At 47.6% G+C, this 24,207-nt stretch overlaps 1 protein-coding gene across 2 annotated transcripts in view; it reads left to right on the top strand.

The window, feature by feature from the left end:
* The first annotated feature begins 849 nt into the window (after positions 1-849).
* The window catches only part of LOC148018764 (coiled-coil protein), a 76,976-nt gene continuing 53,618 nt past the window's right edge, over positions 850-24,207 (top strand). Inside the window, exons 1-3 of one of the 2 annotated variants that reach the window (XM_087701077.1) lie at positions 850-1,181; positions 1,310-1,445; positions 1,530-1,649. In XM_087701077.1, coding sequence (XP_087557203.1) covers positions 1,041-1,181; positions 1,310-1,445; positions 1,530-1,649 — 397 coding nt within the window. In that variant the 5' untranslated portion in view covers positions 850-1,040. The remainder of the gene's footprint in view (positions 1,182-1,309; positions 1,446-1,529; positions 1,650-24,207) is intronic. The other variant, XM_087701076.1, reaches the window with a different exon arrangement.

The following is a 24,207-nucleotide window of genomic DNA, read 5'->3' as shown; positions in this document are numbered from 1 at the left end:
CGCGGAGTGACGAGAGCTCGAAGGAGTCAGATATGGCTGCCGGAAAGGAGACCCAATGCAAGTTGGGAGTCGATGGGAAGTTGAGAATGTCACAAACCAAGCTCAAGAGTCCGAAAGCCGAGCTCTGATACCAGTTGAAAGGTGAGAAGGATCAAAGCTTGCACGTGAGAGCTATGGCGGGAGAGCAAGAGCAAGAAAGAGAGAGACAAGAAATGGGAATTCCAACAGTCACAATGTGTGACCGGGCCTTCCTTTATTCAAATTATCACTAAAAGAATAAAGAATAAAGTGACGGTGACGGGTGCCCGCCACCTGCAGTGTGTAGTGGCGGTGACTGTCAGTGTAGTAATACACGGGCGGCTAGGCGGAAGCACCTTTACCCCCAACAAATTTATGGTTAATCATCACTCAAAAATGTGTGAGAGATGATTGCCTTATGGCAACTAGGATGTTCCCATTGGGCAAGGATGACCGTTCAAACCCCTATTTCATCATTGGACCCACCACTTGGTATGTTTTTCCATAGAGTGTTTTTGATTGAAGAGCTCATTTTGTTTAATGTGATTTCATGTTTGACCTTCGCCATAGGGTCATTGTTCATCACATGAGCAAATAACTAATTTGGTACTTTGCCTTCATATTGTGAACACGTTTGAAGCAAGAGGGCTACAAAATTTTCATGAGAGAGAGAGAGAGAGAGAGAGAGTACGCCGTGCAATGAATTAAGTGCTTTACGACGAGTCCCTCCTAGCCTACTCTTTTCCTCCACAAAGAGTTGATTGGAGAGATGTTGGACCATTGGCAGCTGTTGACAAAAGAAAATTTTTGGGCGGGGAGGAGAGGTCGGTCACTTTTTCCAAAACTGGGACAATTCTCAGGCAGAGCCAGCCTATGTGCACCACCTGCACCAGGCCCCTCTGCGTGTGCAACCGCCCTAAATCGAAGTGTGCGTAAGGCTGTTAAGACCGTTGGGGAATCTCTGTCTTCAAAGAAGGGGTTCGTAAAGTCAAGTGGTCCTCAGTCTTGACAGTCCCGTCACCATGGAGGAGGCTTCTGTTGTGACTGCCCCAGAGGAGGCCTCTGACGATCTCGACAAGGATGACTTGCTCACCCTTCGCCTGCTGGATTCCATGGATCAGCTCCTGCAACTCAGAGATTCCCTTTCCCGTACTTTGTCCCGCGTACGTCTGGATTCCTTCTTTTGTCGACGTGATGATGTCTCTCTCAGCAAATTGAGCTGATAGAGTAAAACAGCCGTGAAAGATTTGGAATGCATTTGTAACTTCTCATGTGGACTCTGTGATTACAGGGATGGATGGAGATGGCGGCAGCACGGTACGCGATGGGGCCTTCCCGCATCAGTCAGGCACTTCTTAGTTTGAAACCATGCCATCCAACTACTGTGGTCTCCATCTCACGGTCTAAGATTCTTGGCCCCGACGAGGGTATGCCAATTCTCATGTAAGTGATTATGCGCTGTATGCATTCTATTTGAACGAAGACCCTAGGAACTTCACTTGGCTATGCAGGAGAAATTGAAGACTGGCCACGGTTTGAAGTACACCAGCATATCTCTGAGAAGGGGAGCGGTCCATCCTCTGATGGGGACCTGCTTATGCCCAAAACAGCGGAGTTAAACTGTACACAAGGTACTCTCTTTGCACAAGTTCTTTTTGAGAAGACATTAGAGGAATTAAAACTAGACTTGCATGGCTAGCCTTGTGAGGATACACTAGTGTTTGCATAGACAGTACAAAGAGTTTATGAACAAGACTAACACACAGTGAACATAGACAAGAATGCATATGAAGAAGAAGAAAATGAACTAATGCTAAGGAGCATAGCCATTGTCTTTTGTGGGAGCTGCCTGGGGGAGAGTGCTGTCTCTGAGATTGGAATCCAAGTGTAGCAAACCACCGATATCGGAAGAAATCTGATGTAGTCTACTCTGATAGTAGCATAGACGAAGTAATTGTCCCATGCAACAGGCCTGGAGAGGATAGATGGTGACAAAGGGCTGAAGACAGCAAGACAGCAGGCTGGATGTCAAAATGCATCTATGTTAGCAACTGAGGATGACAAAAGCCAACTGTGTGCAGCTTTTTGATTGCTTCTGGAGTCAAAATGCAGCATAGGAATAAGGCTGCAGATGAAAACACAGCATGTTGGAGGTGCAAGAGAAGCATGTGACAACTCCAGAAGATGAATGGCAAGCTGGCCACTTGCCTACAGGAAGGCGGTGAAAACACAGCCACTAGAGGTGTGTGGATTGAGGGTGGCATCAATAGCAATAGGGGCCAACAATAAGTAGATGGGTGGCAGTCTAGACAGCAGCTGGAGGTGAGAAGAAGAAGATGATGATGATGACGGAGGAGATCTGGCACTGAAGGTGGGATGAACAGATGAAAGTGTCAGTTCAATCGAGTCTCCCTTCTATTATCTACAGAACACCAATTTAAGGCAGTTGTCCTATTGAAAAGTTTTGTGTTTCGTATTAACTGAATAAATGCTTTTTGGCACTGATTTAAGAGCCAAAAAAAGCTAGCAAAATGTGATAATATAAATGGCAATTTCAGGCATCTAAACACCTCCCCAGGCCCAAAAAGGACGATGAAAGAGAGTGAAACGAAGGTTCTGGCCCTGACCTAAAAGGCCTCGCTTCAAAGAGACTAAGGTGTTGGGCCAAGGGTGTCACATAGGACTACCCAAGGACCTTACCGAGATCATAAAGGTGATGGATATCTTCTTTTGAGTTGCGCAAGTTGTCACCCCAGTGAAATCAAGACATCGGATAGAGGGTGCCATGATGGACTATCCATCGACTTGCAATGATGGCGAAGGTGATGAGCACTACTATGGGACTTACGATTTTTGCTTTTGTTATTGTTTCTTTTTGTTTTTTAGGTTGGTTTGTTTGTTTTTTAGGTTGGTTAGCTTAGTAGTTCATACGAAAACAAAACCCAAAGTATGAAATCACAATCAAGGGAGCTGATGTAGAAGTACGATGAAGTAGATGAGGGTAACTGTGACATTGCCCAACAGAGGAGGACCATGGAGAGAAGAAAAAGAAAATAGATGGAACCCCAAATAATAGAAGGTGCATTGGTAAAAGAAATTGATACAAGGCTGCATAGAATCAATCCTTGCACGGTACAAAGGTGCCTTAGTGACAGCGCTGGGCTGATGGTAGAAGATTTGATTGACGAAGATGTGGGAGAATGATGATGGGTGAAATGATGGACGAGTGATCTAATATGGGAGGCATGGGATGGGGTAGCTTTATATAGAACTTGATTAGTGAGTAAATGTATCTTTATTGGGTATAGTATTGAGAGCAGAGGCTATCGGGCTGTATCAACTGGTGATAGGCAAAGTGCTTATCTGTAGAGACATCGTCTTTACTGAAATTCAGAAATGCCTTTGCGTGATGATAAAAATCAGCCAATTGTTGGCCCCGAAGATGTGTTTGATTCACTTGTGCCATTATTCAGATCATTGTCTAAGATTGTTGAGCATGCACCTGCTCCATCTCATGCACCATTGCTGCTGTTCGGGAAGCAAAGATGGTGCCTAGATGGCAGTTGGATACCTTATGGGACGATAGATAGGCTGCCCCTCTTCCTCGACATACTAGAGCAACTTCTTGTTAGGCATCAAGGCACTTTATAGCCTGTGCTTTATTAGCCACTACTTGTCATGAAGAGACTCTTTGTGTTGAGGACCGTGGAGGATAAATATTGGCTGGATACTATGCAATTAGAGTCAGAGCATCGAACAATACTTGGGAGTGATGTGACTTGCCAAAAGGCAAGTGTGGCATGGACACTAAGTGGGTCTTTAAGCTTAAATGTCATGCACCCAGTAGCATTGATCACTACAAAGCTAGACTTGTGGCTAAGGGTTATACTTAGAGACAAGGCATTCATTACAAGGAGAACTTTGCACCTACCTTACGCATGACAATCATCCGTACATTGGTAAAAGAAATTGATACAAGGCTGCATAGAATCAATCCTTGCACAAAGGTGCCTTAGTGACAGCGTTGAGCTGATGGTAAAAGATTTGATTGACAAAGATGTGGGAGAATGATGATGGGTGAAATGATGGACGAGGTGATCTAATATGGGAGGCATTGGATGGGGTAGCTTTATATAGAACTTGATTGGCGAGTAAATGTATCTTTATTGGGTATAGTATTGAGAGCAGAGGCTATTTTGTATCAACCGGTGATAGGCAAAGTGCTTATCAGTAGAGACATCGTCTTTGCTGAAATTCAGAAATGCCTTTGCGTGATGATAAAAATCAGCCAATTGTTGGCCCCAAAGATGTGTTTGATTCGCTTGTGCCATTATTCAGATCATTGTCAAAGATTGTTGAGCATGCACCTGCTCAATCTCATGCACCATTGCTGCTGTTCGGGAAGCAAAGACAGTGCCTAGCGCAAGTGTTGAAGATCCATGCAACCCCCTAGTTTTTTTTGAGTTTTGTGGAGCTAGCGCGTGTAAGAGTGCATTTGATCCACAGAGTAGACCCGCTTGTAGACACACTCGCGTTAAACAACCACACCTCCTCTGAGGTTTTTTGAGTTTTGTGGACTTGGCGACAAAGCCTATAAATAGGCTGAAAATAATGGCTAAAAGAATGCAGGTCGGCTGCAATTAATGCAGTTGATTGCTGCAGTCCGACTGCAGGCCACGTGGCACCTGGTCGACTGCCTGCCATGTGGCGTCTGCCTGTTCGGGACTTGCTAACAGCCCCTCTCAGATCCTGGACATGGCAGAAGGCTAAGGGATCTGGAGTGCTGTCGAAGTAAAGCTTGGGGAAGCACCTTGGTAAACAAATCTGCAAGATGTTGGGATAAAGGCCCTTCATTCACCTCTGTGTATAGTACATGTGTATTATTTAGTTGTACATGTGAATGCACCCTTACTTGCCCTAAGTATAAATACATTTTATTCTTTGTGTACCAACACATTGTTGGTACACCCAAAATCAAATCGTACTTTCACACACTCTCTCTTTCTCTCTCTCTCTCTTTGTCACTCTTACTTGCGTGCTTACTCTTTCACCCGAGCTTCAACAATTGGTATCAGAGCTTATGGTACAAGATCGTGAGGCGTGCAGACGGTTGGAGTTCGTGTCCAACAGGGAGACGGTTGGAGTTTACGTCCAGCAGGGAGTCAGCTGGAGTTCCTGACCAGACTGGAGTCGGGCGACCATGCTACTAACCAGCGTTACCAGTTTGCACCAGGTGACAACATGCAGCGGGCAGCAGGAGTGTGGCGACCAGTAGGTGTGTTGTGACCAGTAGGTGCCACGACTGGTCACGGGCAGGCGGCGTGACTGACTTGAGACAGGCGCCGTGTCCACTAGGGAGCGGCGACCAGCGTGAGCAGTCGGGCAGGCGTGACGTGCTAGCGGCGGCCCCTCCCCCCATGCACCATTGCTGCTGTTCGGGAAGCAAAGACAGTGCCTAGATGGCTGTTGGATACCTTATGGAACGATAGATGGGCTGCCCCTCTTCCTTGACATACTAGAAATTTGTGGGACACAACTAACTGAGACTGCTGGAGACAAAGCCTATAAATAGGCTGAAAATAATGGCCAAAAGAATGCAGGTCGGCTACAATTAATGCAACTGATTGCTGCAGTCCGACTACAGGCCACGTGGCACCTGGTCGACTGCCTGCCATGTGGCGTCTGCCTGTTCGGGACTCGCTAACAGCCCCCTCAGATCCTGGACACGGCAGAAGGCTAAGGGATCTGGAGTGCTGTCGAAGTAAAGCTTGGGGAAGCACCTTGGTTAACAAATTTGCAAGATGTTGGGATAAAAGCCCCTTTATTCACCTCTGTGTATAGTACATGTGAATGCACCCTTACTTGCCCTAAGTATAAATACATTTTATTCTTTGTGTACCAACACATTGTTGGTACATCCAAAATCAAATCGTACTTTCACACACACACTCTTTTTTTTTTTTCGTAAAAGGTAATTGTATTAATTACGAAAAAAATACAAGATTACTTGATTACAAGATACATGATGACACAAAGCCATCATGTGAAGAGGTTTTCTCTTTCTTTCTCTCTCTCTTTTTTCTGATTACAAGATACACGAGGGCCCTAGGCCAACGTGTGGGGAAGCCCCGTAGTAATGCACTGAAAAGGTTACACCAATCATGGCAACGACCCAGAGGCAATTGCCATATGCCACGGATGCAAATCCTCCCGAGGGAGCAAGTCGGAGTGTCGGGTGAGATCCAGCTGCCAATGCAAGAGCCCTTTAAGCCTGGCAATATGTCGGGGTACATTAGAGGCCGAATCAAAGAGAAAAGCATTGCGCGTGGTCCAAATGTGCCAGCATCCCCAATATCTGAAAAAGTGAAATAAGATCTTCACATGCAACTGTGGCGGTGTGGGATACGTCGGGCGCACAAAAACCCAGTCGAAAGGAGTTAGCGAGGACCCCACCACCGCGCGCCAAATGTGCGACAAGAGTGACCAGATATTCTTGGCGAGCGGGCAAGAGAGAAAACGATGTCGGGCCGATTCCGCCGGTGTGGTACAGAAGAAACAATTGCCATTCGAGATGCGACGCTTGGCAAGGGCCGAGGCCAGAGGAAGACCACCAATCATCACCCGCCAAAGAAAAACCTTGCATTTGAAAGGTGTCTTATTTAGCCAGCCCTCCATCAGCGTTTTCTGCCCCACCATGACAGCGATTTCCGCAGTCCCCAAACAGTATTAGCTTTCTCACCCAGCCATTGGTGATCTTGAACGAGAAGATGATACACCTGATTAGTAGAGGCCTTTTCCAGACTCAGCCGGCCTGCAAGGTCCCAGTCCTGCCAAGGGCGATCCACAGCCAGGACAGGAAAGGGTTGCCTACCCTGAAGCTCCGACGAAAGCTGCTCCCATAAATCACGGTATCCACGCGGGATCTTGAAGAGTCGCCTAGCAGTCCGAAACGATACGAGGACATTGCGAGTGGCAAGGGTAGCATCCGCAACCGACGTCACACCTAAACGGGCCATGCGATTAAATCTTGGTCTGAGCTGATGTTTATCTTCCCATGAAAGGAGTCTCGATACTGCCAGCAATTCCAGCTGAAAGGAGTTAGTCTGCAAGCGGGCCCCTACTGGGTGCCAACGGGCCTTTTGGAGCACCACTTTCCAAGAGCCGACCAAGTGTAGTAACAAAGAGGAAGAGGGACTGGAAACACGAGAGTCAGCATTAAGGACATGCCACCAGGAGGCCCGAAGCCGTGTGTTGCCATGGCGGAGCCCGCTGTCCTCAAGAAAATAACGGGCTATGATGGTCCACGGGTGATGATCCACACACATGGCACGAAAAAGGGACCAACGGAGAGCTAACATATGAGTGTGTGCATCCAAAATAGCTCCACCACCCATGCGCTTAGGGGTACATGCATGTGACCATGAAATCCACGAAATGCCGGCCTGCAGTGAATCCTTCTTCCACAGCATGAAACGGATGGGATGAGTGAGAGCCTTCAAAGTAGTAGGCGTCCATGGCAACAAAGGCAGGAAATACGTTAGCATTGGTAGCATGATTGTTTGGGCCACTTTGAGGCGGACATGGAATGGCCACGCTTGCGACTTCCAATACATAAACTTCGCCGCTAGTTTTTGTGAAATCCACTCCAGCAGGTCTTTTGGTCGTACATCCACCCCCAATGGGTATCCAAGATGCCTGACAATGGAGCCATGGGAAACCACTTGGCCTTGCCAGCCTAAGGACTGTAAATCAGGCTCCGTACAACTGAGAATGGCTGACTTAAAGGCATTGATGCGAAGCCCAGAGGCCTGACCAAAGAGTGTCCAAACATCTAATGCCCTTCGAATGTTGTCCCTGTCCGCCCGCAAAATCATAAAGGTGTCATCAGCCAAAGATTGGCTAACGAAGTGCTGACCCAACGGAAGAGACAGCCCGGCCAGCTGAGCAGAGGCTGCCATGGAGGATAACATTGAAAGGGCTGGGTGAGTCGCCAGGGCAAAGAAGAGAGGGCTCAAAGGACAACCCTGTCTGACCGAGCGTGCAAGGACAAATGGCTCTGTAACCCCACCATTAAGCATAACTCTGGAGGAAGCCGCAGCACTAATGGTGTAGATCAATCGGGACATCCGGGTACCAAAGCCCATAGCAGACATGAGGTCTGCAATGAAAGACCAGTCCACATAATCAAACGCCTTTTCCAAGTCCAATTGAATCAATACCACTTCCTGACCGGAGTGCCGCGCATAGTCAATAGCCATTTGCACATTTAAGATATTATGCAGAATGTTGCGGCCCTTAATGAAACCATATTGGAGAGGATGCACAATAGCTGGAAGGTGCTTGTGAAGCCGATTCGCCAGCACTTTGGAGTAGATTTTATACATGGAGCCCATCAAAGAGATTGGTCTCCAGTCTTGGAGCTTTGACGGCGAAGGGACCTTTGGAATTAGTTTGATAAGGCCTTCTTTCCATGAGGAGGGCATGACCCCCGTTTCCCAAACCTGCTGAAACATGGCCACCAATGGCTTCACCAACTGCGTGGCCGAGGTCTGAAAGAATTCATTAGTGAGACCATCCCAGCCAGGACTTTTATCCGTCGGCAGGTGCAACAAAACATCCATAACCTCTTCCTCGCAAATATCCGTCTCCAAAGTGGCTTGCATATCAACTGGAACCTGCTGGCGGACCAGATGATAGAAGACCGAGCGGGCATGCGTAACCTGGCTAGAAGGCGAGGAAGAAGAACCAAGAAGTTCCATAAAATAGTTTCTGCACATAGTAACAATGGTCTGCGGATCCGTGACCATGCGACCTTCCGAATCCTGGAGTCTGGTCATATTTTCGCGAGCCGGAGACACATGCAAGGCGCGAAAGAACTTATGAGACTGGCAGGCACTATCTTGCAATGTGTCAGTCAAGTTGTGCAGCTTGGCCTGTTGATAAGATTTCAACTGAAACACTTGAATAAGATGGGCCAACCGCCTCTCCAGAGACAGCAGAAAATCATCATCAGGGGAATCCAGAAGCAAGGAACGGACCAAAGCCAGTAAGACTTCTGCTGCATGTCGACGTCGGCGGCAAAGCGAGGCATGATGGATCCCATACTGGCAAGCAACCCGCTGCACATTAGAGAGCAGCCGTGCAAATGAAGGCAAGTCCTCAGAGGCGAAGTCCAATAAGAACCTCTCAATCAGCTGCTGCATATAGCCCTGGAAAATTGAATGCTTCAAATAAGAGGAGTTGAAACGTAAAGGGAGCCTATCCAGCAATTGCACAAAAGGTGCAATAGAGTGTGCCCGCATCTCAAGCTGGAGGGGGAAATGGTCCGACTGTGAGAGTGCGCAACGGAAGAGGAAATACGAACACGGAGGGAGAGAGAGAGAGAAAGCAGAAAATAAGGAAGAGAAATCTGCACTGACTGAAATGAATGCTGAATACACTGAAATGGACTGATCAGTCCCTGCACGCAGCCCACAGCGTCAGTGAGGGCACCAGATCAGGCTGATGACGATGGCAGCACCACCACGGGGGAGAAGGAGTGTCGGAATCTGCAAGAAGACAACTGACCAAGTGGGGAGGGGGGCTGCCAATATATAGGCAACGGACAAACCCTAACCCTAACCCTAAAATGGGCGCAAACCCTAAAATGGGCGCAAACCCTAAAAGTGCCCTAAAATGGGCGCCCCACAACAGTGACCAAAAAGGTGGCCGGGCAGCCAGTGGCTGCCCACTAAAAGAGGCCAAAAAGAAATACACAACCTAAGACAGCCAGTCAAGAGTGACTAGCCTCCCCCATCATAACACATGACAGACATGTCAGAGCTCCTAATGTCCTCGTCTGACTCAGACTGAGGCTCACAGGCAGGAGATGACAAGGCATGACAAACATGACTGCTAACACCCCCTCTCAAATCCTGGATGTGGCTGAAGGCCGAAGAGGAAATAGATCCTGGGGTGGCAAGAGGAATGCCAATGTCGATGAAGTCCGTCGAAGTAGACTGCCGCTGAAGGAGCTCCTCACGATCCTGGAAAGCCCCCTCTAAAACACTAGGGGCCAGGGAATCCACAGCCGCATCACCAAGAGTGTCCCCCTCTGAAAGGGATGGGGGGTACGAGGGAACCACCGGAGGAGAAGGTGGGGGATGGGAAGGAACCTGTGGAATAGAAAGTGCACAAGCGGGAACGGGTGTAGCAATAGACTGCCTCGGAGGACCCTGCATCAAAGAAGGGGAATGGAGCCTGTAAAGCCCGCTCTCCTGCCAACCTGTAGATAAGACAGCTCCTGTAAGAGAATCCTCAATAACAACGGCATGCTCGGTGAAGATCACTCGTGTGCCAAGCCTCGTAAGGCCATAAACTGAGAGGAGGGAAAGGCCCAAGTCCGGAACATGTAGGGCCTGTGAAAGGAAGCTCGTAGGTCGGTCTGTAAACAAAGGCAATGTGCCAACACCACTAATAGGCACCGATAAAATGTCACCAACAGTGACTGAACCCTCTGATGGACGGAGATCCTGTAACAAATCACCTCGGGGAGTCATATGACTCGAAGCACCACTGTCCACTAACCAAGGCTGCGCAGAAGACACTGCAGCCACGGAAGAAGGATCCTCCTCCAAAGCATGGATATGAAGGAACACTGACTCATGGGTAACAGCTGGTGTAGAGGTAGAAGAAGGCTCCGATGTAGATCCACCCTTCGCTCCCGGACGAAGGTGAGGGTACTTCTTCCAGCATTTCTCCTCTGGATGTGTCCCTTTCCCACAGTGTGGGCACTTCGCTCTCTCTGAATCTGAGTCAGAGCCTGAAGAACTGTCCTTCTTCTTAGCCTTTGACTTCTTCTTCTTCTTCTTCTTCTGTCCTCCCAAACCTGCAACAAAGGCTCTAGTGGAGTCGGATCCACTAGCACTGACCTCTCTGAGTCGCTCGTCATGCTCCAAGACAAGCGGGGATAACTCCTCCCAGAGAAGCTTCTCACGGGTCCTCGATGTAAGAAGGCTGGTGGAGAAGACATCAAACCCAGGCGATGGCAGCTGAGTCAAAAGAATCATAGCCATGTCTTCAGAAGATATCGTCCGACCGAGGGATGCAAGCTCATCCCTCATATCCTGTAATCTGTTGATGTGGTCCTTCATGGAAGGACTATCATCAATAGCGAGCATCCGCAACTTCTTTTCAAGAGATATCCGGTGGGCAAACGTCTTCTGCTGATAGAGAGACGCTAGCTTCTGCCACACGTCCGCTGCAGTCTTCAACCTGTGAACATGAACAAGGACAGAATCCTGCAAACTCAGAAAGAGGAAAGATCGGGCTCTAGAATTGAGCCGATCCCATAAGGCTGCACGATCCATAGATGTCCCATCTGAGGGATCCACCATAGGCCGGGGAATAGGAACAGAAACAAGCTCCCAAAGATCGAAGGAGTCCAAGATACACTCCACCTTGCAGGACCATAGAGAAAAGTTGGAGCCATCCAACCGGTCCTCTTTGGGCAGCTGAGGAAGTACGGGTACCTGTACAGGGGGTACCAAAGGCTGCATCTTCGGCCCACTGGAAGGGGATCGCCGAGATACATGAATAGAAGGGGGACGGGAAAGAGGAATAGACTCCGGACGACGGTCCTCGTGATAGAAATCACGCCTCCGTTCAGATGAATGTCGAGACAAAAGCTCATCATCTGAGTCATCAAAACCTGTAGACTGATGAGAAGACATCTTCCAATCTGCAAACACCAAAACACAAGGGAAGGTTGCCGGTGCCGAAACACAAACACCAGAAGCTCCTGAGCTGGCCGCCTTGCACAGAACGCAAGGATGATGTCAAACGCAAATGCTGACGATGCAATCACCACAGAAAAACAGCCGCCTGCCTGAAAACGCAGCCTGGGAAGTAGTCGCCAGCAGGAAAAGAGCCGCCGGACGATGGAACAACAGCCAGAACAGCAAGGCGCAGGCTGGAAGGATGTCGCCCAGCTGGAGGAGGGCCGCCCAGGCTGAAAACGCAGGCATGAAGAGGGTGGTGATGTCGTGGCAGCCACTGGAGAAGGCGCCAGCAGCAAACGCAAATTTGTTGACACCAAAACAGGCCGCCCTGATCAAGGAGATGGTGCAGAGGATGACGCCTCAGCTGTTGGAGACGTCTTGACCAGCAAACGCAGAGTTGTGGGTGTTCTCCCGCGTAAAACTCAGCTCCGTGTACTCTCAGTTTGGCGATGATACCATGTGAGAGTGCGCAACGGAAGAGGAAATACGAACACGGAGGGAGAGAGAGAGAGAAAGCAGAAAATAAGGAAGAGAAATCTGCACTGACTGAAATGAATGCTGAATACACTGAAATGGACTGATCAGTCCCTGCACGCAGCCCACAGCGTCAGTGAGGGCACCAGATCAGGCTGATGACGATGGCAGCACCACCACGGGGGAGAAGGAGTGTCGGAATCTGCAAGAAGACAACTGACCAAGTGGGGAGGGGGGCTGCCAATATATAGGCAACGGACAAACCCTAACCCTAACCCTAAAATGGGCGCAAACCCTAAAATGGGCGCAAACCCTAAAAGTGCCCTAAAATGGGCGCCCCACAACAGTGACCAAAAAGGTGGCCGGGCAGCCAGTGGCTGCCCACTAAAAGAGGCCAAAAAGAAATACACAACCTAAGACAGCCAGTCAAGAGTGACTAGCCTCCCCCATCATAACACATGACAGACATGTCAGAGCTCCTAATGTCCTCGTCTGACTCAGATTGAGGCTCACAGGCAGGAGATGACAAGGCATGACAAACATGACTGCTAACACCGACAACGCATATTGCTGCAAGACCTTCATTTCCAGCATCTCGGGAAGAAAATCATCCCCCTGCATGATATACATTCTGTCCAGTCGCGACCAGGTAGTTGCATATTGTGCGGAATGAAAAGTAAACCCTGAAAAAGAAGGGTGAAGCCACGACCAAAGATCTTGCTTGAGTACGTGCAAAGCAAAGGAACTCCACACCCGGCTTTCTGGCGTATCCATTACCGAATGCCCTGAAGTGGACTGAGAAGAGTCAACACACATATTGAAATCTCCCATCAAAAACCCCCTTCGGCCGAGTGACATGGAGCCCTGCAAAGTGGACCAAAGATCCCGTCGGGATGCGGGATCATTCGGAGCATAGAGGCCCAACAGCCATAAAATCTCTCCTTCAAATAAGACTTCGATCACCAGAAAGCGGCCCTGCACATCATTTTTAACAAGGACAGGCTGATATTTCTCATGGACAATCGTCAGCACGCCCGAATAGTGCGTAGCATGGGTCCCTGCATAAAACAGACGGAATCCATGACAATCCATCACTTTTCCTGCTTCACTGTGACTTTTGTGCTCAACTGCACACAATACATCCCACTGGTTCTCATGCAAGATGGTCCACATGGCATGTTGCTTATGTCGAGAGCAAATGCCTCGCACATTCCACGTGGCTATCTTCATGTATCCTCAAAGAAGGAGGTCAGGAACGAGGCGCCTGCTGCCTCGATTTCACCTTTTCCGCGAGCGCATCCAGGACACCCTCATCTAGAAAATCAGCCAATACTGCAAAAGAATTCTGGCGACCTGCTTTGGAGGTAGAAGGGAAATCCACTGCCTTGGGAGAGGGGCGGGGATAACGCCGATCCCAGGGTGTAATAACATTACCTTTGGCATCGAACGCCAGCTTGGCAGGTGGGCCTTTGGGGCCGTCGGTATAGGCTCTCCTTGGAGACTGATTACGGGGGGCAGACGGGGCCGTAGGACGCGCAGCCTGCTGTGAAGTGGCCATTTCTTTCTGGCGCGTATACGTGCGCACGGAATCCTGGGAAGCGGTAGGCCCAGGATTCGCCAGGCCTGCATCCAACTTTTTACATTTTTTGGGACGTGCCTCAATCCAGTCAGTGCGACGGGAATCCACACTCAAGACCTGTTGTTTGCCTTTATCCATGACATGAGGAGACTGGAGGGCTTCCTGGGGCGTGGCATCAAGCACCATGTCGTCCTTGAACAGCACAACCTGCGCATCCTCCGAAGACGATTGCTTTTCAGGGCATTTGGCCATGAAATGCCCCAATTTACCACATGAAAAGCAGTGTCCCGCAAAGTTGCCCCATTTTAAGCGAAAATACAAAGGATGCATGCCCGAACAATTGAGGCGAAGCCACGCGGGCCTTTTCCTGGCCGTGTCCCATAGCATGCATAAACGGTTGCGGTTCATCGCCCTGAGGCTTGGGGGAACCAGCACTGTTCCCACAACTGCCATCGCATCCTTCAACATGGGCCAATAGACCGCCGGACAATTTTCCACCTCCACCCACACCGGGCATTCGCGTTGAAGCAGACGCTGGAAGTCGGCCATGGGGCGCCATGGCACAACATGGACCAAGCGGCGATCAAAGAATAGCGGCAACTTGGACAGGAGCTCAGCGCGATGCGTTTCCGATTTCAGCAGCACCTCATAAAAGCCGCGAGGTCCAAGGAAGATCTCCTCAACAGACTCCCCTTGCAATAGATGGTGCAACCACTAGCGAATATGCGAAAGCACTGGGATCCTGCCAGTGAAGAAAAGTATAACTGCACGGTCATAAAACACCGAGAAGGATCGCAAGACTGATTTGGGGTCCACCGTGGCTTCCAGCACATCATCCGTTCCCGCAACAGAAAAAGATTCGGTATTATGCTGGACATAATCGCCGAGCAGAGTATTGGCGAAGTCCAGCAAATGCTCCCAGTCAATTTCCTGCGAATCCACAGGATCAGAGGCCACTTGCGCATAGGAGCGTTCCGGAGGACTCATTGGCTCATCAGACGTATGCTTGGAGCGTTTGCCGGCAGGCGGCAGTTCAGAACTCGGCGGCAACTCCTCCGTGCATGGCACCATATCTTCCGGCTCCTCTGCATCGGAATCAGGGCCAAGGGCTGCCACCGTCCGGTCAAGAAAATCCATATCCAGGCCAGCCATACTGCTGTCTTCACACTCGTTCTGGCAGAGGGCGAGCTAGGTTAGGTGAGGTCGATCCTGCGCAGGGACGGATTGCTGGTCCCCAGCTTCACGCAGGATCCAGTCAAGTCTGCGCTGCCCTGGGGGAAGGGGCCAGGCGGCGCGCAGGGCAGGACGGCGAAGAAATCACAGGGCAGGGCGGCGCTGCACGCAGGCAGGTCAAAGACGTCACGTAGGGGGTGAGGAAAGGCGACAGGGCAGGGGGCGACGAAGGGCGCGCAGGGGGGCGACAGGTCAGGGCGGTGCGCAGGGCGGCGCCAAGCCCGCAGGTCAGACGGGCGGCGGCAGGGCGGGGCACGCAGCCAACGGGCGCCAGCGGGGCCTGCAGGCGATGGCGACGGGGGCTGCAGGCGAGGGCGACGGGGCACGGGCGACGCAACAGGCGTGGCGGACAGGGTCGCGACGAGCAGTCCCGCAGGCGATGGCGATGGCGATGGCGACAGCGGACAGGTCGCGATGGTCAACCAGTCGACGGCAGGGCAGGGCACGCAGGCGAAGCCATCGCGTCTCTCTCTCTCTCTCTCTCTCTCAGCCCTCAAAGGCTGCAGATTGCAATATACACTCTCTCTTTCTCTCTCTCTCTTTGTCACTCTTACTTGCGTGCTTACTCTTTCACCCGAGCTTCAACAATTGGTATCAGAGCTTATGGTACAAGATCGTGAGGCGTGCAGACGATTGGAGTTCATGTCCAGCAGGGAGACGGTTGGAGTTTACGTCCAGCAGGGAGTCGGCTGGAGTTCCTGACCAGACTGGAGTCGGGTGACCATGCTACTGACCAGCGTTACCAGTTTGCACCAGGCGACAACATGTAGCGGGCAGCAGGAGTGTGGCGACCAGTAGGTGTGTTGTGACCAGTAGGCGCCACGACTGGTCACGGGCAGGCGGCGTGACTGACTTGAGACAGGCGTTGTGTCCACTAGGGAGCGGCGACCAGCGTGAGCAGTCGGGCAGGCGTGACGTGCTGGCGGTGGCCCCCCCGTCCCATCAGTTTTTTCAAAGAAATAAAAAAATTTCTTTGATTTCAAAGTTACCCCCCTTTTTTGCCTTAACAAGGATTCACGCGTGGTAGCATAGATTACAGATTTGTGCAAATTTGAGCCTGAAAATTTTGGGCTTTTTCCAGATTTGGTTCCGTTTGTGCCTATTAGTGACATTCGTGTTAGAAATTGTAGACATTGTGCTTGTTGACCTCAATCAAATTGGAGATTTTACCAAATTTGTCGGAATTTCGCTCATTTGAGTAAAATTTCCTAACATTGGACCCTGAAAAATTGGGGCTTTTCATATTTTTGCTCAACTGGGTCAGATTGGCTGACATTTATGCATTGTCGGATCTGTAATTTTGGGGTTTTGTGCAGAATTTGGTAAATTTCTGCAGTATCTGTCCGTGTGGTGGCTAGTTTATGTATAAATAGCAGAGATTTATTACTGTTTGGGGAAGAACAACAGTGCATTTGCTGGTTCAGCTTGTGCTTCTGTAGTTTAGTGCATTTACTCTTGTGTTCGTGATAAAAATGGCAACTTCTTCCAGTTCAGACATTAAGAGTTTGATGGAAATCAAACGGTTTGATGGTCAGGGCTTTGACCTTTGGAAAGACCGTATGCAGGGCATATTGTTCTTAAAGGATTGTGAGGATGCTTTGCAAGAAGATAAGCCCGCACAAATGTCTGATGCAGATTGGGCCAGAGTTAACAAAAGGGCTGTGGCTTACATAAAGATGGGTGTGACTGATGACATTTTGATAGACATTAAGGGTTTAGATACTGGTTATGCAATATGGGAGAAGTTGAAAACTACCTATGAGATCACGACACTTGTTAATCGGGTGCATTTAATGCACAAGCTGGTGAATATGCGATTGGATGAGTCCAAGCTTGCAACAGCTGAGCACTTGAGTGTATTTACTGGCATTTTAAATCAGCTCAAGGATGCAAATTTGGATTTTGATGATAAGTTGAGGGTGATCTTTCTGATCATGACACTGCATGATTCTTGGGAGACCTTGGTGTTTCTCTTAGCAATAATCCCAATCTCTCATATGATGGTGTGAGGGGTTCAATCTTGAATGAAGAAATTAAACGTATGTCTAGTGGAGAAGGCAACAACTCAGCTTATAATGTAAGAGGCAGGGCTGAAAAGAAAAATGCAAATGCTGGACAGAGAAACAGAAGCAAGAGCAAAGGAAAGGAAAAGAGTGACATCACTTGCTATCATTGTGGTCGGAAGGGCAACAAGAAGCCTGATTGCAGGTATTACAGGAAGGAACAAGAGAGAAAGAAGAATGTAGGAACAAAAAGAAGAAAGAGGATAAGATAGATGCATCTGAGGCAGCCAAAGGCAAGGACAAGGCCAATGTGGCCTCCATTGTAGTCATAGAAGAGCTCTCAAATACAGAGGGTGATGTATTATGTGCAGTTGATTATGATGCCCTTGTATTTCACATGCAGGATATGCAAATTACCAAGGCTGATATGATTGATGCACTTTTGTTAGTTGATGATGGTGTCACTCAGACTTGGATTGTAGACTCTGGTGCCTCTTTTCATGTAATTCCTTGCTTGGAGTGTTTTGCTATGTTCAATGCAAGCAGTTATGGAAAAGTGTACCTTGGAAATAACCATGCTTGCAGCATTGATGGGATTGGCACTGTACACTTGTCTTTAGATAATGGGTAAGAGCTTTTGTTGAAAGATGTCAGATATGTGCCTGGCATCAAGAAGAGTTTACTATTTGTTGGTCAGCTTGACTTGCATGGTTACAGTACATTGTTTGGTAGTGGTTTGTGCAAATTGAAAAGGGGTTCCATGATGATTGCAAAAGGAACCAAGAAGGGCACTTTGCATTGTTTGCATTGTAAAGCTTTGAATGGAAAGTTTCTTGCAGTTTCTGAAATTGGTTGTCATTTGGAGTTGTGGCATAAGAGACTAGGTCATATAAGCCAGAAAAGACTTGATGTCCTTACCTCTTTGAAGAGGGTTGATGGAAAAGGCTCTAAACTTGATTTTTGTAATGACTGTCGTCAGTTTGGAAAGCAAATGAAAAATTCCTTTTACTTTAGTGTCTCTCGTAAGTCCAATGTCTTGGACTTAGTGCATTCTGATGTATGTGGTATGCCTGTAAAATCGTTGGGTGGTGCTGCATATTTTGTCTCTTTTATTGATGATTGTTCCAGGAAGATTTGGGTTTATGTATTGAAAAAGAAAAGTGAAGTGTTTGTTGTTTTTAAAACTTTTCATGCATTTGTGACCACCCAGACAGGTAGAAAGTTGAAATGCTTGAGAACTGATAATGGGGATAAGTTCACATCTATTGAGTTTAAGTCCTTTTGTGACTTGCATGGAATTAAGAGGGAGCTTAGAGCTCCTTATAGCCCTTCTTTAAGTGGGGTGACTAAAAGATATAATAGGACTTTATGTGAAAGAGTGTGGTGCATGCTGTCCACTGTTAATCTCCCTTATGAATTTTGGGGAGAGGCACTTAAAACAGCGGTTCACATTTGCAATCGCTCTCCAAACAAGTCTTTAAATAATGGCATCCTTGAGGATGTTTAGTCTGGCAAATCGGCCTCATATGACCTTTCGGTTGGATGCCTTCGTACATGTTAGAGATAAGTTGAGGAACAAACTTGACCCGAAATCCACCAAAGGCATTTTCATGGGCTATGGTGATGAGGGTGAATTTGGCTACAAAGTATGGTTACCTCAGTCTAAGAAAATTATTCGTAGCCGTAATGTTGTGTTTAATGAGGTAAAATTGCTGAAATATACTTTAGCCTCCAATGAAAACATGAAAAAGGTCAAATTTCAGAATTTGCAGCCACCGATTACTTCAAATGATGAGCCTCATGGCTGTACTACAGGCTGAAATTGACGATCGGCCGGTTATTTTTGAGCCAGATGATGATGGACAACAAATAGAAGCACAAGGAGGTCATGGACAACAAGATAGACTTGCTGATTATGAAAATGAAGGTGCTGTACAGAATGAACAGCATGTTGAAAATGGCTTAAGCAGCCAATAAATGTTGAAAATATATTATCTCCAGATGTAGACCCAATTCCTGAAAATGTAAATCATTGGGTACGCAGGTCTATACACGCAAGAAGGCAACCACATAGGTATGACCCCTCCTTGCATTATGTGATGCTTATGAATGAGGGTGAGCCTCTTACATATAAAGAGGCCAAGTCATGCAAATTCAGTAGTAAGTGGGAGCTAGCTATGTAGGAAGAGATTAAATCTCTGTATGCTAATGATACTTGGGATCTTGTGTCGTTGCCCAAAGGAAGGAAGTCTTCCAAACAAATGGGGTTACAAAGTAAAGATAGTTGATGGGAAACCCAAGTACAAGCAAGATTGGTTGCCAAAGGGTATGCACAAAAGGAAGGGATTGACTTCAAAGAGGTCTTCTCACCTGTTGTGAAGATGACCACTCTACTTGTGCTTTTTGCTCTCACTGCTGTATTGGACTTAGAGTTGTACCAAATGGATATAAAAACAACTTTTTTGCATGGTGACATTGATGAGGAAATCTACATGAAACAGGCTGAGGGCTTTGTAATTCCTTGAAAAGAGCATATGGTGTGTAAACTAAAATGCAGCTTGTATGGGCTGAAGCAAGCACCACAGTAGTGGTACAAAAAGTTTGACACTTTTATGCTCTCTCATGGGTTTACACGCAGCCATGCAGATCATTAATGTACATGAAAAAGGATATAGATGGCAGCCCCATCACACTTGTTTTGTATGTGGATGATATGTTGCTAGTTGGGAAAAGAAAGACCAGCTTGGATGCTCTCAAAGATCAGCTGAAATCAGCTTTCTCCATGAAAGATTTGGGGAATGCAGAGCATATATTGGGCATGAGGATTTGTAGGGATAGAATACAAAAATTGCTGTTTTTATCTCAAGAAAAGTACATTGAAAAGGTAATGGACAGATTTAACATGGCTGAAGCTAAGTCTTTTGGGATACCCTTGCCTCCATATCTTAAGCTTAGTAAAGCCAACAACCCAAAAGATGACATGGAAGCCAATGCTATGAAGGGAGTTCCTTATGCATCAGCTTGTGACTCTCTTATGTATGCTATGGTTGCTACTCGTCCAGACATTGCTCATACAGTGGGAGTTGTTAGCATGTTTATGCCAAATCTTGGCAAAACACATTGGGAGGCTGTCAAGTGTATTCTTCGATACCTAAAGGGCACACAAAAAAAGTGTATTTGCTATGGGCGAGGTGCACTTAGTTTGCAGGGTTATTGTGATGTAGACATGGCAGGTGACTTGGACACTCGTAGGTTCACTAGCGGGTATGTCTTTAGAGTTGCTGGTAGGGCCGTTTCTTGGTGTTCTAGGTTGCAGAACATCGTAGCACTGAGTACTATTGAAGCTGAATACGTATCAGCTACTGAAGCTTCTAAGAAAGCTATATGGCTGAGTAGACTTAGAGAGGATCTCGGCATGTCTATGGATACTGCAGTATTGGGATGTGATAGGCAGAGTGTTGTGTATCTGGCTAAGAATGCCATGTATCATTCACACACAAAGCATATAGATGTGTGATATCACTTTATCAGACAAATTCTGGAAGATGGTCTAATCACATTGACTAGAACAACCTTGCAGACGTTCTCACTAAAAGTCTAAGCAAAGCTCAGCATGAGCATTGCATACGACTAGTGGGAGTTGGTTAGAGGCTCACTTCGGACATTTAAGTGGGAGGTTGTTGGGATAAAGGCCCTTTATTCACCTCTGTGTATAGTATATGTGTATTATTTAGTTGTACATGTGAATGCACCCTTACGTGCTCTAAGTATAAATACATTTTATTCTTTGTGTACCAACACATTGTTGGTACACCCAAAATCGAATCGTACTTTCACTCACACACTCTCTCTCTCTCTGTGTCACTCTTACTTGCCTGCTCACTCTTGCAGCAAAGCTCCAACACAAGATTGTCCTCGGTCTTGCAATAGAGACAAGAGAAATGGTTGCATCCAGAGACTTCTCCCGAATGAAATGGTACTAGATCTCAATATGCTTAAGTCGAAGGATGAAACACAGAATTCTTGGCCAAGGCAATGCAACTCTCATTATTGCATTGTAGAATAGTAGGACATTGTTTGTGGGCAGCCATGCTTCTCTAGAAGCTTGCGAAGCCACACTGTCTCACATGTAGTAGAAGACGCCGCCCAATACTCTGTCTCAGTCGAAGAGAGGGCAATTGTAGGTTGCTTCTTGTTGCTCCAAGAAATAGCACCAACACTCAAGGTAAAACAATAACTTGCGGTGGACCTCCGATGTTCCACATCACCAGCCCAATCTGAATCACTCCAACCTATAAGGACCAAGTCCGTAGTATCTGTACTTGCATGATAATAGATCCCAAATCAGGAGCTCCCCATAAGAACCACAAAACCCTCTGAGTAGCTTGCCAATGCATCATCTTGGGTTCACTCATGAACCCGACCAAAACATCTACAGCATAACATAAGTCAACACGAGTATTAAGAAGCTAGATCAATAAACCAACCAATTGCCTATAACAGGTAGTATCCGCCAAAGGGAGAATCGGAATAAGCAGTAGCCTTTCAATTCGGATCCATACGAGTCGTAAGAGACTTGCATTCCTCCATCTCACATGTAACCAAGAGTTCCTGAACATACCGTTGTTAGAAAATAAAGATCCCCCTCGGAGTTTGATAGATCTCATGACCTAGAAAGAAGTGAAGAAGTCCTATGTTCGTCATCTTAAACTTCTCATGAAGTGCTGCCTTCGTCTGCTCGACCATCTGAATATGGTCACCTGTCACAATCAAGTCATCCACATAAAGGATAAACAACACGCGACCTCCACCTGAGGTGTGTACATACAACTGGGGGTCAGCTTTGGAAAGCCGATACCCTAATTTCTCTTGGAGAAACGAGTCAATCTTTTCATTCCAAGCACGGGGAGCCTGCTTAAGGCCATAGAGAGCCTTTTGCAACTTGTACACCTTACCATCAAAAGAACCGAATTTCTCTTGGAGGAACGAGTCAATCTTTTTATTTCAAGCACGGGGAGCCTGCTTAAGGCCATAGAGAGCCTTTTGCAACTTGTACACCTTACCATCAAAAGAATCGAAGCCTGGAGGTTGCTCAACTTAGATCTCCTTCTGCAACTCTCCATTCAAGAAGACAGACTTTACATGCAACTAATAAACCGACCATCTCTTGTGGCTAGCCAAGGCAAGAACTACGCGAATAGTGGCCATCCGAGCTGTAGGGGCAAAAGTATCATGGAAATCAATGCCTAGGCGCTGTACAAAACCTTTAGCAACAAGGCGGGCCTTGTGCTTATCCAATGTGCCATCATTGCGGTACTTGGTCTTGAAAACCCATTCGACTCTAATGATCTTATGAGGAGGCTTCAGTACGAGATACCAAGTTCCATTCCTCTCAATCAACTCCAGCTCTTGCTCCATTGCTTTTCGCCAATGATCATGTTGTAAACAAGCTTAGTGTGGTGTGCTTGGTTGCTCCGACAACGCCGTGGGCCATCCTGTGGTTGCCACTCCTTAGGGACCCCCTCAATCCCTGCATCACGAAGAGTGTCACGAGCCCAATGAGGAGGCTAGATCTTGCCTTGTCGCTCTCCATTTGTTGAAGTTTCTGGAAGGCCCATCGATTGCGGGGGAGCAATCAATGAATCCAATGGCTAGGAACTAAGCTCCTCATCTGAAGAAAAGTCCTCAAGAGGCACAGGCTCTAGAGGAACAATTGTTGGGGCCTGGCTATCACCGAGATCTCCAAGAACAGGGTGTTTCTCACCCCCCTCTGGGGTTGGAACATCCACGAACCAAATGCCACAGCTCGTGTAGACATCCCGCTTAACAGGATCACACAATCGGTAGCCTTGAGATTGCAAGCTATAGTTCACAAACACTTGTCTTTTGAAAGCTGCTTCAAATTTGTCACGCTGTGTCTTCGGGATGTGAACATAAGCATCACACCCAAAAACCCTGAAATAAGAAACATTCGGCTTGGACCCAAAGTACGCCTCATAAGGAGTCATACCAATAATAATGGGGTAGGGGAACAATTAAGGATGTGAACTGCGGTAGCCACAGCCTCAGCCCATAGATATTGAGGGGTTTGACGATGCTCCATCATGGTAAGAGCCATCTCAATCACACTGCGATTCTTCCATTCCAAGATGCCATTTTCCTGAGGGGTGTTTGTATTGGCAAACTCCTAGTGAATAGCACGGTTTGCACAGAAATGAGCAAACTCATTAGAAACAAATTCTCCGCCCTTATCCGATCATAAGGTCTGTTGCTTCCGGTCCGATCAGTTCTCCTCAAAGAGCAAGCAATCCTTAAAGTTGAAGATGGCCTCGGACTTTAGCTTCAAGAAGTAAGCCCAGTTTATCCTGCTGTAATCATCCAGAATTAGTATGAAATACAAGCTCCCTCTAAGGGACTTCGTCCTCATCGGTCCACAAAGATTGGTAGAAACAAGCTCCAAGGGTGTTGAAGACTGCCTTGAAGCCTTGCTAGGAACAACATCACGAGTCTACTTTCCACAGATACAGGATACACAAGGTTGTTGACTCACCACAATATTCGGCAATCCTCGAATAAGTTGTCCCTTTGACGCCTTTTGAAGGTAATCATAATTGAGGTGGCCAAACTGAGCATGCCAAAGCTCAGATCGAGTTTGTGAGATAAAAAGAAGAGAAGTCAAGGTAGAAGAAGACCGCAACTTGTAGACTCCATTCTCCTCATAACCTGAAGAAAGAACCTGTCTCGATCCTCGATTAAGAGTCCGAAAAGAATCCACATCAAATTTGACCAAAAGACCGAGGGTACAAATCTTGTGCATCAAAAGAAGATGGTACCCCGAAGTCGGTATATAAAGTACCTCGGAGGTATGAGCACCACCACGTCCATTTGGAATAAGATGCATGTTGCGCCGTCCCTGAATAGGAATAGACGAATTATCACCAATGAGAATCTGACCATGGGAAGGCCGTAAATGAGAAACACTTGTTGATGAAGGAGTCATGCACTGGGAGGCACCACTATTAACAATCCACTCCCGAGTGTATGGGGCTATCAACGCAGCATCAGAAGTTACTAGGGTCGAATTCTCAACTGCCTCCAAATGGAGGAAAGCAAGTGATGAGAGAGCAGCCACCGCTCTAGA

Source organism: Lygodium microphyllum, chromosome 20 (assembly GCF_053477565.2).
Source record: "Lygodium microphyllum isolate KBCC chromosome 20, Lygodium_microphyllum_v1.1.10, whole genome shotgun sequence".
Lineage (NCBI taxonomy): Eukaryota > Viridiplantae > Streptophyta > Polypodiopsida > Schizaeales > Lygodiaceae > Lygodium > Lygodium microphyllum.
Note: the sequence above shows the minus strand (reverse complement) of the source record. Positions and strands in the feature narration are given on the sequence as shown.